General features: G+C 41.5%; 1 protein-coding gene and 1 pseudogene across 3 annotated transcripts in view; one reads left to right on the top strand and one right to left on the bottom strand.

Annotated features, from left to right (window-relative positions):
• The window catches only part of TGFBR2 (transforming growth factor beta receptor 2), an 82,423-nt gene that overhangs the window by 7,450 nt on the left and 57,177 nt on the right, over window positions 1-17,796 (bottom strand). For all 3 annotated transcript variants that reach the window (XM_025039172.1, XM_006905716.3, XM_025039177.1), the window contains exons 4-5: window positions 10,282-11,081; window positions 8,521-8,662 (exon numbers count right to left, since the gene is read on the bottom strand). In XM_025039172.1, coding sequence (XP_024894940.1) covers window positions 8,521-8,662; window positions 10,282-11,081 — 942 coding nt within the window. The remainder of the gene's footprint in view (window positions 1-8,520; window positions 8,663-10,281; window positions 11,082-17,796) is intronic.
• Window positions 16,626-16,744, top strand: LOC112470285 (annotated as a pseudogene).

Raw genomic sequence — 17,796 nt, 5'->3', positions numbered from 1 at the left:
ATCCTACTCCCACCCATTTTTTTTCTTTTATCATGCCCTATAATGCGTATAAAGATGGCCTAATGCTGGGCAGTGTGTGGCCATTTGTGTCTCAGTCAGCAGCTTTACCATTTGATTGTGGCAGTCACGAAAACCACCCTTAGGCAGCATTGCCTTTGGGGGAGGGAGATGGGGCTCTTAATTAAGGCAACGCCATTCTGAGGACATCCTCTATGAACAGAGGATGGTCATCCACAGACATTACACTGGAGGCCGTTCCTTTCTGGAGGCCATTTCCCGACTGTTCCTCAGTTCTCCTCAGAGTCTCTCAGAATACCAAGGACATTTACTTTGACTCAGCAGAAGGAGGTGGCCACAGACACCTGGGTGGAAGCCTGAACCCTGAGAGAGGTCGAGAAGCCTCTGCCAGCCAGGTGGGCACCGATGGCCCCTCTTAGGACAGAACCTCACCCACTGAAACCTGGGCAGTCCTGGGGAATCTCGCAGAGCGGGCGAGTGGCAGAAAGTTGGTTTTCAACTCCAACTTTCTCCACATGGTTTCAGTTATCCATGGCTGAGATGACCTAATCCACTTTGGCAAAATTGCTGGGGCCAAATTATATATCTTTTATCCCTATCTATTTATTTTTCATATTGGCTCTTAAATTTTTTTTTTTTAATGCCTGTAATTAAAACTACAAAAATTACTAAACAGATGGATATAGACAAAAAGAAATCCCTCTCCACTTCTAACTGGTCATTTCACAAAAGTGACTTTGGTTGAATAATGGAATTAAAAGTGATTTAAATTTTTCCTTTGTTGTTTATAGATGAGTACTTCTATTTTTTATAAAAGGCCAGGTGTTTTGCCCCCAATTCACTGGGGACTGAGGCCTCATCAAAACTCTGTAGAAATGAATTATAAGAAAAATGGATCCACTTGAGTGTCATGGCAACACCAGGTTGCTATTAAAGTTACTAAATAGCTTCTCTCAGTTTCTGTCCTTATCATATCGCAAGTCTGAAAGAACAAGTTTGAGCACCAGCACCTTCTGCAGACCCTGCTCGGAGCAGCATTGCTCTAAATGCTTTGCAAGGAATATGAGTTGCATCTTGACAGAGGAAATGAATGCAAGTTATTTAACATATTTTAAGGGTTTCAAATGAGTCAGATAGAGAATGGTAAAAAAGAGTCTTGAGAGATGTGATGCAACACCTCATTTTACAGTTGAGAAAACTGAGGCCAAGGAATGCACTGGATTCTGGGAAGAGCACTCAGAATTGCTGGCTGCATTACTGTTACTCTGATGAAAAGGCTTTGCCTTTTTAGGAAGCTTTCACGATTTCCCCTCTCTACCAAGCATTTCAGTGAGTTCTTTCTCCCCCAAACAGAACAAGCACAGCTGAGAACAAGTGTGACAAATGTGTCCCCCGCGGCCTTGGCTAGGCCTCCCCCGCCATATGACCCCGAGAACGGGAAACTTCTGAGACCTGTTAGATATTATGGCTTGTAATTTCTCAACAAACTATGCCATAAAAAAACCCGATGACAAAGAGCACCCCTCTCCTTATCGCTACTATTTACCGACATTAAACCATTCCGGGTTTAGGGAAGTCGGCAGGGCGGCTGGTGGCGAAGGTGGGGTAAAAAAGACTGCCACACTTTGCCACAGGCACCGAATCAGGGCATGCCTGGCAGAGGAATTAGTATTTTCTAGAGTTCCTCTTTGTGCCTTTGATCGAATGATACCCAGGCTCAGGCCTCCCTTCTCTGAAGAACTGCAGAAGAAGGAAGTTACGGGGTGAGCGGGGTTAATTCAGAGAGTGCTAAACCTGCCTAACCTATACTGAGTACCACTCTTTTAAAAAAATTGGAAATGTCTATAAGAAAAAAAAAGCAAAGAGCTTAGAGAGTAAAACTAAGTTTAGCACGTAAAAAAATAGTGCCAACAATATGCATTATAAGTAGGGGTATTATTAGTTGTGTTTGCCCTGGCTCCACCACCGTAAGCTAGATATGAGGACTTAGAAAAGAGAAGCTCACCTTTTGTGCCTCAATTCTCATATCTACAAAACGATGCACTCCATCATTATGCAGTAGATTTTCCCCCTCATCCACAAGGGATATGTTCTAAGACACCAAATGGATGCTTGAAACCATGGATAGTACCAAGCCCTACACATAATTTGTCCTTACTGTAGATCTTAGCAACTTCAGCATATAATTTTTGTTTATTCCTTATTAAGTCAAGAACTTTCACCTTTTCACTTAAAGGAAGCAATTTACAGCTTTGATGGATAACATATCTGAATTGCCAGCATCACTACTCTTATGCTTTGGGGCCATTATTAGGTAAAATGAGGATGACTTGAACACAAGCACTGATTGATACACCAAGATAGTCTTAGCAACTTCAGCATATAATTTTTGTTTATTCCTTATTAAGTCAAGAACTTTCACCTTTTCACTTAAAGGAAGCAATTTACAGCTTTGATGGATAACATATCTGAATTGCCAGCATCACTACTCTTATGCTTTGGGGCCATTATTAGGTAAAATGAGGATGACTTGAACACAAGCACTGATCGATACACCAATCTGATCATTGAGAAGGCTACAAAGGGACCAACAGTCGGGGGCAATATATACAGTGTGGACATGCTAACGAAGGGATGATTCACGTGCCCAGTTGGACAACACAAGATTTTATCATGCTACTTAGAACACTGTGGAATTTAAAAGTGATGAATTATTTCTGGAAATTTTCATTGAATATTTTTGAACCACGGTTGATTGTGGGTAACTAAAACCGCAGGAAGTGAAACTGCGGATAAGAAGGGACGACTGTATACTGCTGTAGGGCTGCTGGCCACACGACCCTCCACATTTACCCTTTCCATGCATGCTGGCCCAATTCCATGTGGGGCAGGATGGCAGTGCTGGCCGTGCGCCTCCCCACTTGCCCCAGGAGCAGCCCTCAACTAAAGGTGGATGGGAGTTAGAAGATAATCACCCAGCTTCCTCTTCGGTTGGGTAGCGTGACACGGAGGTGTGTGTTTGATGCCGGACCAGGGTCCACAGCAGAATTAGGTTCCATTTGTCCACAGTGCAGAACCGCTGGACAACACACCACTCACTGGCTTCTTTCCCTTCCGTGACTCACTTCCCCATTCCCTTCTTGGCATTTCCTGAGTGCTCTTCCCAAATAAACAACCAACCAAGGCAGATGCCCGCACAGCAGAGTTATATACTCAGCACAAGTCCCCGTCTCGTCTGCTTCCCAAGCTAGGTGAACTGAGGTCGAACACCTCAGGATCCTCCCAAGGGCCTCAAGCATCGCTCCTAAGAAACTTCTTCATTTCCCTGCTTGAGAACAACCTGCTCTTCTTTCCTGCATCCCTCTCCCCGCCTTTCTCTGCCACCTTTCCTGATGGAAGCTACCCTGAATGTCCAGGCCCTTGCAACATCCCTTCATTTCTCTCAGAAGGCTCTTACGAGAAGCTACACGTGCGTCTCCCCCCCCCCGTTTCTGCAGCACTCACAGGGCAAGTCTTCTGGACAGCACAGATACTCCTCTGAGTCAACATCTGGTACACAGCTGTTGCTTTGATTGCAGTTCCAACTTAACGGTGCAGCAAAGTTGTTGGCAGCTTTCCCCGAAGCCATACCCCCGAGTTTCATCTGCCCTCCAAATTATACTCCCCTGAAATCCAGGAAAACGAAGTATTCCCAGCCTAGTCCTTCGAGTCTTCAGTCCCTCTCTCCCACCCCTATTTTTTAAATGTCTCCCATTTCTTTCTTTTTGATTCATTTGCACTTTTCGTCTGTCTCACAAGACTGCAGCAAGCTGGCAATACACTCTGGAGCCGTTCTCGGGGCTATGTTTTTCCTCTTTGTTAAGTACTTGCTCAGCTGGCTGCTGTGTGTCCGCTTCTATTCAAAGGCCCAAATGGCTAAGGGATTTGGAAGTTGGTCTGCCTGTGGGCCAGTTTTGGCTGGGGATGACATGAATACTGTGCCTGCTGTGCTTGCCAAGGGGGGTCCAGAGAGGCACCCTGCCTTCATCTGCCTCCCACATACCCCACAAACGCTTGCATGAACACCAAACAACCCCAAAGCTGCTAACAGAGATTTCTTTGTAAAAGAGAACCAGTCTCGGTTTGTCGCTGCTGAATGGAGATTTCAAGACTTTTCTCCTTTATAAAACAGTAACACACCAATCACCTCCTCCTGTCTTGTTCCCTCTTCAAACAACTGTGAAGCCCTGTTTTCTTGGTGTTTCTTTGCTACTCTTTCAGATGGTCAAAGTATCTGAAATAATACTCTCTGCTTTATTTTCTTTTTCTAAAGTTACCATACCCACCCCGATGTTCTATTATATACCTACTTGTTCATCACCTGCCTTTCTAGGATATTAGCTCTTCAATAGATCCTCTGTCCCTTAAGAAGAGAGACTGTTTTTTGTTTGTTTGTTTGTTTTTTAATAATTCCTGTCATGGAATAGGTACTCAATAAATATTTGTTGAGTGAACCAATGAATGAACACATCTTCAGAGATATTTAAGAATAAGGACATTATTCCAGACTTCAAGGCACTGAGCCTGCAACATGCTATACATTTAGTAGCTTTGGGATTCTAGGAACAGAGAATCATCTGGAGACAGGGAAGCCAATCACTGGAAAACGTCAGAAATGAGGCCATCACTGAATATTCCCCAACGTGTGACTGTCTTGTCAGATCGCTTCCAGAAAGGCTTCGAGTCCAAGGCCAAGATGCACAAATTAGTACTGACTACCTCATCCATAATAATAATGGTAATCATGCCCACCATTTATTAAACATGTTCTCCGTAGGTCAGGCCAGCACATACCAGGAAGGGTTAGGGCCTGTGGGCTAGAGTCACACACAGGGTTTTGATTCCTGGCTCCACAGCTTTCCCACCTCCTGAAGCCTCAGTTTCCTCATCTGTAGAATGGGGCTAATAACAGTACATACTTCAAAGAGTCCTTGCTAGATTAAGTGAGCTGATCCCTGAAGCAAGTGCCCACGTCATGGTAGCTATTATTCCTTTGCATTTGATTTTGTGACTAGACCTACCGCTACCAAGAAAGCCCTCCTCTTCAGTTACGACAACCCATCTCTTAAGCGCCAAGGTGGAAGTTTGTGCTTAGGAAGTTGCACCAGTTGGCTTCAGAAGGCTGCTATTGCCACGTTTGTATTTTCTCGCCTGGTAGGAGTGAGGATTTCTGGGTGCAATGCCACCACTTTCTCCCATTTCCCCTGTGCTGCTCTGCACAGAGGAGAGGCTGGCAGGCAGAGAAGCAACTTAAGAGGACACTCCTGAGTCTCACCCATCCTTTGAGAGCTGACCTGTCCCTCAGGGCCTGACCCTGCTAATGTGGACGTTCAGTCTCCGGTGCCCTCTGCTTTACCTTCCTGCAGCACAAACCATAAACAAATGGCACTGCCTGTTTACAAGTCGATTTCTGTGTTCCTGTCCCAGCAAACAGCATGAGGCAAAGCCTGGAGGTAGGACCTAAAAGAAATCCATAAAGATGACCGCAGAACGAGAGTGCTTTGTGAAGAGGAGCCTAGAGAGGCTGGCAAGGGCCAGGCTTGGCAGAAGGGTTTGGGATCAACTCTAAGAACAGAATGGCGTCACTTGAAAGCAGGAAAGGTGGAATTTCACTTTCTCCTGCAAGACTGTCTGTCCCCTGATGCTCGGTCCTACTTCATTCAGTTAGATGTTCTCCCACTTAGAATAAACTGGATGGAATATTAGTTGAGCTATGCTGTGAACTAAAATACTGATCTATAATTCCTCATACGAAGGAAAGCATATTCCGTATTTCCTTTTTTGAAATGAGACTGCCAATGAAAAACAGGAGTTGCATATGTTGTGTTTCAAGTCACAGAAAAGAAGTTTAAGCTTTAAGGAAAGCCCTTTCCCATCCTGCCTTCTGTCTAACACCTTATACATTTAAAGCCCAACATCAACTAGAGGGAATTATTATTGATTGCCTTTGTAAGGTGATAAATGTGTCAGCACGTATAAATTTTTTAAAAGTAAGGGGAAAAAAATAAAAGTGCTTCATCAGCAGACTACATGCTTCTTGAGAGCAAGACCTGTCTTTCCTTGTGTGTTTCTATAACAGCTAGGAGAGAACACATTCACCTTCGGCCTTTACACACCTTCCAAAAGACTCTTTAAATGTAAAAGAAAAATCTAAAATTAAGACAAGGCTAAGAAATCTGACTTTAAGATTTTTAGGACAAAATAAAAAGGAAAAAAGCTCTTAAAAGAAGTTAAAAGAAAAGGTTGAATATGTGAGTTCACACACTTAATCGAGTAAAAGGTTTTTTGTTGGACAAAAATTAAGATAGATAAATAACTCTGGTTTTTTTCAGCCTGAGTGGAGATGAGAGAAACAAGACCGTGGGCTGAAGATCAAACAAAATGAGAACCAGGATGGCCTCTTTCCTGTTCCCCAAATGCTGTCTGTTCTTACCCTAAAGGTTATGAAAGGTTTTCTGAGACAAGCTGAACAAATGAGATCCTGTTCCTTCCTTGGGAAAACTTGTTTATACCAGACTGTTTTTAGACCTCATAAAAGTCGGTGAGCCCGGTTCTTCCCCATTAGCCCGGATTCTTCCACACTCAGCAAATATCAACAGGAAAGGGCTTCCATCATCAACAGCAGTGAAGGCAGGGCGCTCACGCAGGGCCCTAATAAGCTGGCTGCCCTGACAGAGCGGAAGACAGAGACACAATCTTCAGCTCATGTTTATAGAATAACCGGTTTGAAAGGATAGGAAAGATACCAAAATTTAGGTAAATTTATTCTGACAGTGACAACAGCATCATCTCTTAACACAACTCATACCGGTCTAAGGATTCATTTTGGAACTGTCAAAGCTTTCAAACAGAAAATTATTCTCAGTGGTTGAAACTTGGTTAAACAATTTCACTGTGCAAGGAAAAACCAAGTTACTTTTAAAAGTGCTATGCGGGAAGAAATCTCAGGCAAGAAACCAGAAAATAATGGTGTCAGCCAAATAGGAATTGCTGTCCCCATGCAGGGACTCAGGGAACTAGGTGACGGTACAGCAAGGTGCCTCGTGGGAGGCGGTGGCCTGGACCCATCCTGGAAAGTTGGCTAAGCATGTTCTAAACAGGATGAAGAATCAGAGCCAGCAACAATGTCAACCAAATCCACCTTGGACAAAATGTTGGGTAGTTTGTCCCAATACCCAAAGCTGTGGCAATCTGAGCAGCAAAATAATTATTCATAATATTGAACACCCACATAATAAAATATCTATAACTCCATACTAACATAAATATATGATTAAATGAATAACAGGGGATGGCAAAAAGATGGATCTTCCTTACAATAGAATATCTATAATCAATGTAGAAAGAATAAAAAAATAGAAAGTCACTGCTAGGAAAACATTACAGTAATAATTATTACAGGTAAGAACTAGTGACGGATCCTAAAATTAGGTAAAATTACGATAAGAAACAGGTCTAGTATCCTTACTATACAGATGTTTAGTATCTTTAGAAACAGGTCAAATCATCTTCCCATAATATGTATTAATTACAAATGGGAAAAAATAATTACAGGTGCCACCTTCACCAAGTGTTCCAATTGAACAGTCACACTGACATCTTGTGTCCCCAAGATGAGACACTGAGAAGCGCATGTTATTTCTGGGGTATTCTTGCCCAAAATATACAATCTCAATCTAACCGTAAGAAAACACCAGAGAAACCCAAAGCGAGAGACCATCTATAAAATAACTGGTCTAAATTCTTTGCAAGTGTCAAGGTCATGAAAGACAAAGATAGACTGAGACCTGTCACAAATTGAAGAAGACTGCTGAGAGGAGAGTCAGAAAAGCATAAAGTAATGTGGATCTCAGCCATTCCCATGTCTGGGAAGGTTCAGGGGACAATACTTTCTAAAACAATAACATCCCCCCTGCGCCTCTGAAGAACCCTGCATTCTTCAAGAACTTCTCTTTACTAGATTTTTCAAAACCTAAACAAAACATCAAACCATTCTGCTTGTTTGCCTAACAAAGGCAAGTCATGTCCATAAAAATATATTTTGAGTCAAATCCATTTCTTGGACCTTATAATTCTGAAAAACCTTAAAATACAAAATATATATATATATATATAAAATAGTATCTACTTGGTAAGTAAACATAATTCTTACATTATTAGTGTTCATTTCTTACCAGATATGTAAATATCTGTGGAGAGCTATGGCAAGAGAGAAAACTAATTATACTTCAAGAAAGAAGATTAAAAAAAAAAAAAAAAAAAAGCTTTATACACCAAACATGGCTTTTGGCTTCAAAACCTACACTTTTTAGCACAATTCGAAATGGTTCTGGAATGGCTGTGTACTACCAGACCTCAGCTAGCCCTCAGTGCAGAGTAAACGCTTTTGCAATCCTAGAATCGTTTTTTGATCGTTTTGAAGGCACACCCACTGCAGCACCAAGATGGGGGGTCCATACGCACCTCCCACAGCATTGCAGCGAGACGTCATCTCCCAGAGCACCAGCGCCATTGAGTAGACATCTGTCTGCTTGAAGGACTCGACATTCTCCAAATTCATCCTGGACTCAAGGACTTCTGGGGCCATGTATCTGGCAGTTCCCACCTAAAGCAAAAACAGACATCGAGGCCCATTATTTAATACCAACTGCATTTTTATTTTCAAAACGTAGCTGGTATTTATCCCCTACCTGGGTAGATAACCTTTCAAAAGTACAACGCTTTTTAAAAATAATGACAGCTGCATAGAAAGGTAGAGAGTATGTAATTATTTTTAAAAATAGGTGTTCACTTCCTGAAAAACCCTTTAAAGAATATAGACAAAGCATGCCAAAATAAGGAAATGCCAAACCCCAGAACTGCCTTGTCTAATCCATGATATATGTCACCATATTATACAATAACATCCTTGCAGATAATCTGGGAGTCAACATCTGTGAGACTTTAGACGTTTATTTTTGCTTTATGAATTAAATATCTTTTCATTCCCAAAATTCCAAGATTTATGGTGAAAATAATAATAATTGCCATTAGTTTTTGTCACTTAAGGACTGTCTTAATCTTCTTTGTTTAGCCTACGGCACATTCTAGTGTGCCAAGGAAATAGTATAGTTTCATAAAATCTCTAATAAATTAAATTGTATGAAAATAGTGAAAGATCAAATCTGGATCTTTATGTAGTTTTATCTAGACGATAACTGATAATATGAAAACATTGGGATACAAAGGAAAAAAGGAAAAAATATTTCTAGAGAAGGAATCACTTGAAATATTTCATAATGCAGCACATATAGCTTGACTAAACAACAATGAAGTCTACCTTCTCAAGTGTCTAAGGAAGGCCAAGTGAGTTGATATTATCCCAAGGAATTTTTCTTGTTGGCATGCGTTAGAAGAAATTTTTATTTTTAATAGGTCATGGCATGACTCATTATCCTGGCACATTCATCTGTCCGTGTTTCAGCACGTTTACCTCAAGACTGGCTGTGTGTAGCCACAGACCCAGAGAGCTGACTGAGCAGTAACTAAATGCTTCAGAAGCACGTCCCTGCTCCTGGTTAGAGAAAACGGTGGTGCTCTTGAGACTCCACTCGAAGCCACAGCCTCTAGCATGAAAACATGGGGCTCTGTCATTCATAAAGGATATCTTGGTATTTCTTATCACTTTCCAATATCTCCTCAGCTAAAAAGATTTCTGTTTTAATCTGTGAGATGCTTCAAAAGTGCAATCGAGTCATTCACTCAATCCATCACTAACAACAAATACTCGCTGGTCACTTTGACTGTTCAAGGTGTTGTGCTAGCTGTGACCAAATGGACATGGTTTTGGACTTCAAGGAGACTGACTTCTAGAATGGTAGGAAAATTAAAATAAAAAAATAACCAATATACCTGCCAAGAGTACAGAGTAGAATGGGCTGAGTACAACCATAAGGAGAGGAGAATGATAGAGGTAAAGTACTAACAGTGTTTGAAGCAAAGAAAAATAATTTGCAAATGGAAAAGAAATATGGATCAACTCAAGGAGAAAATGTCCTAAACTGAGGAGGATATGAAGAAATAGGATAAGAAATTCCACTCATCAGCAAAGGCACCCTGTCAAAAGAGAGTGGGACACAGACAAGTGTCCAGAGAGCAAGACCGTTTGAGACTAGAAGCAAGAGACAGGGATAAAGAGGAAGGGTCGGGTCAGGGACATGGTAAGGGGGATCCAGGCTAACTTACCTGTCCACTGTTGGCCAAGTCATCCACAGACAGTGTGGGGTCCAGACGCAGGGAAAGCCCGAAGTCACACAGGCAGCAGGTCAGGTCATTCTTCACCAGGATATTGGAGCTCTTGAGGTCCCTGTGCACGATGGGCATCTTGGGCCTCCCACACAGGGTGTGGTCGCTGTGCAAGTGAGCAATGCCCCGGGCCAGGGAGCTGCCCAGCTTGCGCAGGTCCTCCCAGCTGATGACGTGCCGCGTGAGGTACTCCTGTAGGTTGCCCTTGGCATGGAAAGCGGTGATCAGCCAATATTGCTTCCCCAACTCCGTCTTCCGCTCTTCGGCCGTCAGGAACTGGAGGATGTTCTCATGTTTCAGATTGATATCTGAGAAAATGTCCTTCTCCATCTTCCAGGAGGCATACTCCTCATAAGGGAAGATCTTGACTGCCACAGTCTCGAACTGCTCCGAAGTGTTCTGCTTCAGCTTGGCCTTGTAGACCTCGGCGAAGCGACCTTTGCCCACCAGGGTGTCCAGCTCAATGGGCAGCAGCTCCGTGTTGTGGTTGATGTTGTTGGCGCACGTGGAGCTGATGTCGGAGCGGTCGTCTTCCATAATGATGGCAAGATGCTCGCTGAACTCCATGAGCTTCCGTGGCTTGTTGGTCTCCCAGGACGGGGTCAGCTTCTGCTTCCGGTGAACACGGTAGCAGTAGAAGGTGATGATGACGGCTATGGCGATGCCCAGTGGTGGGAGGAGGCTGACGCCTGTCACTTGGAATATGACTGACAACAAGTCAGGGTTGTTGGTGGAATTTTCTGATATGGAAACAAAACAAAGGAGAGAAAGAGTTGGGTTGAGTTGGTGTGCACTGTGAGAAAGTGGGAGCACACCTCAATTGTCTTGAGGTTCTCACATCGGTATAGTTTTTGTAAATAGTATGTTGTGAATTTTTCTTCTAGGGATGGACGTTAGCATACACCTGTCCACTTTTCCCTGCGTCTGGCCATCCATTCGACGTCTCTAACTCTTTCCTCAAGCTTCAGCTTGAATGTCACGCCCTTAAAGAAATCGAGGGAAACTTGGAAAATATTTTATTTTATACACTCTCACAGCACCTTACATTTTTTCTATGTAACAATTTAGTACAATTTAAATTAAATAACTGTGACTCTAGTGTGTTGTTCCCTACTTTCTTCACCCTTAGCCAACCAACTCCATGCTGGCAGGGACCATGTCTTTCTTCTTCACTACTGTAAACGGCACCTGGCACACATCAGGTCCTCAATAAGTGTTGAATAAATGAACAAAGGATTTACTAAGTGTTGACTACACTTCAGTCAAGGTACTGCAGGAGGCTTTAGGAATATAGAAAAAAATGACAACTCTTGCCTCCAATATCTGGCGTGTGTGATCTGGTAAAAACAAAGAGATTGCCACGCACTGCCATAGTCTTTGTTCTTTTCTAAACTCCAGTTTGTCTGTTCTGATCAATATCCGGGCTACCCTTAAGCATCGGCTCTGGGCCTGTCGGTGGTGGAAAGAGGAAGCTGTGGAAAGGGTCTCTGGAAATTGGTTTCCTTATATTCCCCCAGTATTCCTCTTTTCAGTATGCATGCAATTTGTAGTTTCACAGGACAGAAATACTTAATAGCCAATCATGGAAATATTACCACAGAGGTGAGAGGAGTTAAAAAAGGAAACTTGGACCATTGAATCAGGCCCTGTGGGTTGATGGAGGAGCCCTCAGCACCAGCCATCTCGCTATAACGTCATGTATATCAAACTTCATTTCATGTGCTGGCCTTGGCTGGAGCTGGTTAAACTGGCGGTCCCCAACCTTTTTGGCACCAAGGAAGGGTGTTCCTATGAGAATCTAATGCCTGAGGATCTGAGGTGGAGCCGAGGCGGTGATGCTAGTGCTGGGGAGCGGCTGCAAATACAGATGAAGCTTCGCGTTTGCCTGCTGCTCACCTCCTGCTGTGCGGCCCCATTCCTATCAGGGCATTAACCGGTACTGGTCTACGGCCCAGGGGTTGGGGACCCCTGGTCTAGGGGATAACCATAATCTTTTGAAGGGAACCCATTACCTAAATTGTATTTGATTCCATCACTTAATGAAGCACAGTGAGAAATGAAGCTGGTACCGTGTCAAATTGAAGTTTTTAGGTTCCATATGATTCACGATCTATTTTTACAGTAAATTCTGAGTGGAAATGTTAATTTCCACTAACTATAAATTCTAGATGAAAATTTTAGATCTTATGTCAATCTGATGCCACTAAAACCTGGAAAAGTAACCTTAAAACCAATAATTCAAAAAAATCAGTATTTTGAGAAAAGATACATTAATACATTAAAATCAATAGGAAAAGGGATATAATTTGACTCTTGAAAACCTGAATTCTTACTCACACTGGGAGGCTTGACTGGAACAAAGGACAGGTGAGACCAGGGGTGGAAGTGGCACTAACAGAAAGGATTGGAACCGCAAAGAAAAGAAAGCTCTGCGGAGATGCAGGGACTGGCCCTGTTGTCTGGCAAAGCGTGAGCCTGGAGAGCAAAACTAAGGGGACAGATGAAATAATATTCGGGTGCAACAGCTGAAAACAACATTCCCTCCCTGTAACTCTCCCCCTCTTACCTGAAGTGTCCAATGCATGTGTTTGCTTCAAGTACCTACTTGTCTGTAACTATACGAGATGTCTTATAATCATAAGTTGGTTTGATTCTCTGATTGCTTTTCTCTCCCATGAGAACGTATGTTTACACAGGTAAAGGCCAGGCCTATTTTGATCATCATAGTATACCCAGAACCAAATACACACACACACACACACACACACACACACACACACACACACACACCCCTCACAATGTAATACTACTCAGCCGTAAAAAGATGAAACATCGCCATTTGTGACAACACAGATGGACCTAGAGGGTATTATGGTAAGTGAAATAAATCAGACTGAAAGGGACAAAAAAAAGTGTGATTTCGCTCCTATGTGGAATATAAAACAAATAGAAACAAAACAAAATAAAAACAAATACATAGATACAGACAACACATTAGTGGTTACTAGAGGTGAAGGGGAAGGGCAAAATGGGTAAAGGGGGTCAAATATATGGTAATGGATGGAAACTAGACTTTTGGTGGTGAGCACGCAATACAGTATGCAGATATTGAATTATAATGTTGTAGCCTGAAATTTATATAACATTATTAACCAACATTATTAATCAACGTCACCTCAATGAAAAAACAAATTTTTTAAAAAAGAAGAAGAAACTAAGGCATTCGCGCAACAGAGATCATATCTGGCCCAGAAAGGCTAAAATATTTACTACCTTCTCCTTTGCAAAATGTTTGCTGATCCCTCTTCTATAGGTATTGTTTTAATGACCTGTAAGACATTGGCAGAATTTGAAGAGACTTCATTTTGATCCATTGTGAATATTCTCTTTTACATATGAAGAAACAACACAATTTAAATATTAACTGAATACTTAGCTATGTTTCCAATTCTTTAAAGAGTGCCAAACATCCAAAAGAACTGTTCGTTTATCATTCACAAGTTTATTTTATAATTCCTGGCCGTATATGAAAAGGGTCTTCCTTGCTAAATTTTGTTCTTTTTCAGGCTAAGAGAAACACAAAAACAGAAATCCCCTGAAATTTATGTAAGCATTGATTGAAGAAGTCTCTAGAAGTATCTCCCTTCCCCCTTCATGGTCAGAAACCAAAGTTTTACTTTCCCCTCAAATTTCCTGTGTTTTCTTTTTGAAAATCTACATGTAAAAATCTGGTGGGGAGGGAATTATTGAATAACATCTATCAATCTTGAAACTTCAAAGAGGTGGTGAAAAACCCTAACAATAGCAAAGGGGGGCTGAAAGGAAGCTTTGGGATGTGGCTGTATCTAAACAGAACCACCCACACCCTCTCACAGTATTAACCCTCAGGCTGCTACTAGAAAAACCAACAGCTGTCGATGTAGGTAAAAGCTACCATCTTCTTTACTCAGAGACCTGCAGGAAGAATTTTTTTGCTGGCCCCCAATTACACAGAAACTCATAAATAGAATTCTTTGTATGAACCTGGCTGTGTCCTAAGAATTTTTTTATGATATTCATATTTAATCGACAGAACACCCCTAGGAGGCAGAAACTGCTATTATTATGAACCCCATTTTACAGATGGGGAACCTAAGGGTCAGATGGTTTAAATAATGTCCTAAGATCATAAATGTCAGCAACAGCGAAGCCGATCTTTGAAAAGAGCTCTGCTCTGTTTGATTAGTGAGACCCCCAGTCTTGACCCCAGCTCTTAACCCATGCTGTCTCGAAACTTCACATTGGTGAGAGCCAATTCATAATGATTTTATATAACCTCTCGATTTGATAAAGTGGGGTTCTTCATTGGGAGCTAGACTGAGTGATTTTACAGCCATCCATTAAGTGACATCGACAATTCCTGGATAATGTGTATAGAAGGGCATATTCTGGGTGTGCAGATTGTTCCCCTTGATCTTAGCTAAAAACCACAGCTGAGTGGTATCCTTGCAAATATGCATCTTTTCCCTACCTGGGAACAAAAATGTCTTACATAAGGAAGGACTCTAAAATATTTCTCTTTCTTTTCTCAATGCCTATCCCAGGGCCTAGAATATAGGTGGACCAAGATATAATAGTTGAATGACTGGAATCTTCCATCAGTTGTTTCTTGGATGTATAGGTAATAGTGCTCACAACGTGACATTTCACATTACATGCTCTTGTTATGCAACATTGAGCTAGATGTAGTTCTGGTGGGTATTATAAATAAGGGGAATTTCTCCAAGGTTCATAAAAAATGAAGCTCTTAGCCTGGACTCCATGTATAGAATTCAATGGCTCTGTGAATTTAAATGGGCAACATTTACATCTTTTTCTTTTCTCTAATCTTTAGCTAAAATGTAACATTTCCTAGTATTAGCCATACCTATGACTTTGTCACCAATAAAAGGCACAGTTATTTTCATGCCATATTACATTTGTTGTAGATGGCTTGGCATACCATTTATACTCATCATTTAGACATTTCAATTTTTTAGATCCGATGCTAGATTTTATTATTTAAGACATTACTATAGAAGCAGATATTACTATAGCATGAATATATTTTTAAAAATCTGTGGTCATTGCAGTTCAATGTCACTCATTTTTTTAAATCTCATGTATTATATTTTCTACATTTTATTGAAAACATCACTCTGGCTAAGGGTCTGCAGGCTTCACCAGACTTCCAAGAAGTCCATGGCACACACACAAAAAAAGCGAACAGCCCTTGGCAGAGTGAAGGCACTGCAGCTCTCCAGCTCTCTAGCTCTCCAACTCTTGTCTCTTTGCCAGGATTTCCTAGAGCAGAGATTTTGAGATTCGTCTGTTTCTTGCGGAAGTTAGTAAGGGAGGAAACTGGTGCCACTGATAAATCCTCCTGGCATGATGTGCTGTGTTCCCCATGAGTAATGGTGGATTCTGTCACAGCTTTTGTCACATGCGAAGGGAGCGCTCAGTGGAAAATGATGGGAAGCCCTTCTTTGATCTCTCTTAACAATAATTAAGATAACTACCAAATAATGTGCTTTATTAAGGTAGGTACTGAGCAATTCACTTTATAAGCATTATCTCACTTTAGAAAGAGGGAGAGGACGAGGCCGGGGGAGAGGAAGAGGAAAGTGAAAAGAAGAAAGAGAGGGAGGGAGGGAAGGAGGGAAGGAAAGGAGAGAGGGAGAGAGAGAGAGAGAGAGAGAGGAATTTGAGTTACGATGACTTCTGCGAGGGCAAGCAGGAGAGACTGTTTCTCCCAGCTCTGAGTGACTCCTTCTTTCCATGCCAGCTAGCTGTCTCCCTAGCAATAAACCCAGAGGTCCATTGATTAATTCTGAAAATTTCTACCAAATATGCCCCACATAGGGAAGTCAGACTTAGTTGCAAATAAGCAGCCGTTTGCAAATGTCAGTCTTGATAAATATTTTTTAAAGACAAATGTCAAAGATAAATGTTAGTATGTTATAAAAAAAAAGTACAAACTGGCAGAAACCTCAAGAGGAAATTCCATGGTATACATTTTCTGGAGTGATTTAAAATTAAACAAATTCCCTAATAACACACACACACACACACACACACACACACACACACACACACACACAAAACAATGAAGACAGGCTGTGCCTAACCTCTTTCGAGTCCTTTGGTATGCTTGAGTCCAATAATTGCTAAAAGGAACTTAAACTGAACCTCTATAATTAATGATTTAAAAACATCATACAGTAAAAAAGATACTAAATTAAGATCAACATAATAAAAAAAGCCTAGTTTACGTACATGCCACCCTGAATGTGTCCGATCTCGTCTGATCTTGGAAGCTAAGCAGGGTCGGGCCTGGTTAGTACTTGGATGAGAGACCACCTAGGAATACTGGGTGCTGTAGGCGTTAAAAAAAGAAAAAGAAAGAAAAAGCCTATGCAGGTCATGTCTTAATGAAACCAAATTAACATAGATGAATTGGAGAGATGGGATCCTCCACCCAATGAAGGTGTTTGGGGCAAAAATTTACCAAAGTACTAATTTATACAAACGATAGAAAGAGACACAGATGATTGTTTTCTGCAAACCTTGGTGCACTGCTATACTAATGAGTATCACATGACTACAGAGATTCTTGTGAAGTTGGCAGTGACCCTCTAACCACAAAGATTTTCACACACTAACATGTTCATCTAAAGCAACAGGATATATACGTGCAACTGGCTGGGATCCAAAGAAACTGTGGTAAAGAGAGAGAGCTGGGGGAAGGGAGTATTTCCTGTCGCAAGCCATTATGTTAATTAAAATATTAAAAGTGCAGCATTCATTTATTGAGCACCTACTAAGTGCCATATTCTGTGTTTTATATGATTTATTTTGAATCCTTGTAACCACACTGCTGGCTATGTATTATTATTCTCATTTCATAGAAATGGAAACAGAGAAAAATACAAGTGACCTGAGGTCAAAGCAGAGGAGCCTTGCAATGTAGTTAGTGGTACATTTGGAGGGAGAGAGTTTCACTGAAGAAAGATGTTTCTGGCAGCTATCAGGATAGCTGCCAGAAACGAAGGGTTTAAAATTAAAATTCAGACGAAGGACACAATTATAGAGCCAAAAAAAAAAAAAGAAAAAGAAAAGAAGAAGAAAGAAGAAAAGAAGAAGAAGAAGAAGAAGAAGAAGAGGAAGAAGAAGAAGCAGCAGCAGCAGCAGCAGCAGAAGAAGAAGAAAGACAGGACAGATAAAAGTTGAAACTGGTGAAATAGAAAACAAAGACAGAAGAGGAAGAATCAACAACATCCCATGATGGCAGCAGATAATGACTGATGCAGCATGAAAACCTCGGTGACGCTGACAATGAAACGAAGGTGCAGAGGGGACAGAGTTTTCGATGCTGCAAAAATTCAAAGAACAAGAAAACTCCATGAAAACTATATTGCTAAGAAATTCGAAAACTTA

Source organism: Pteropus alecto, unplaced genomic scaffold (assembly GCF_000325575.1).
Source record: "Pteropus alecto unplaced genomic scaffold, ASM32557v1 scaffold10, whole genome shotgun sequence".
Lineage (NCBI taxonomy): Eukaryota > Metazoa > Chordata > Mammalia > Chiroptera > Pteropodidae > Pteropus > Pteropus alecto.
This window is presented reverse-complemented; position numbering and strand designations above follow the sequence as displayed.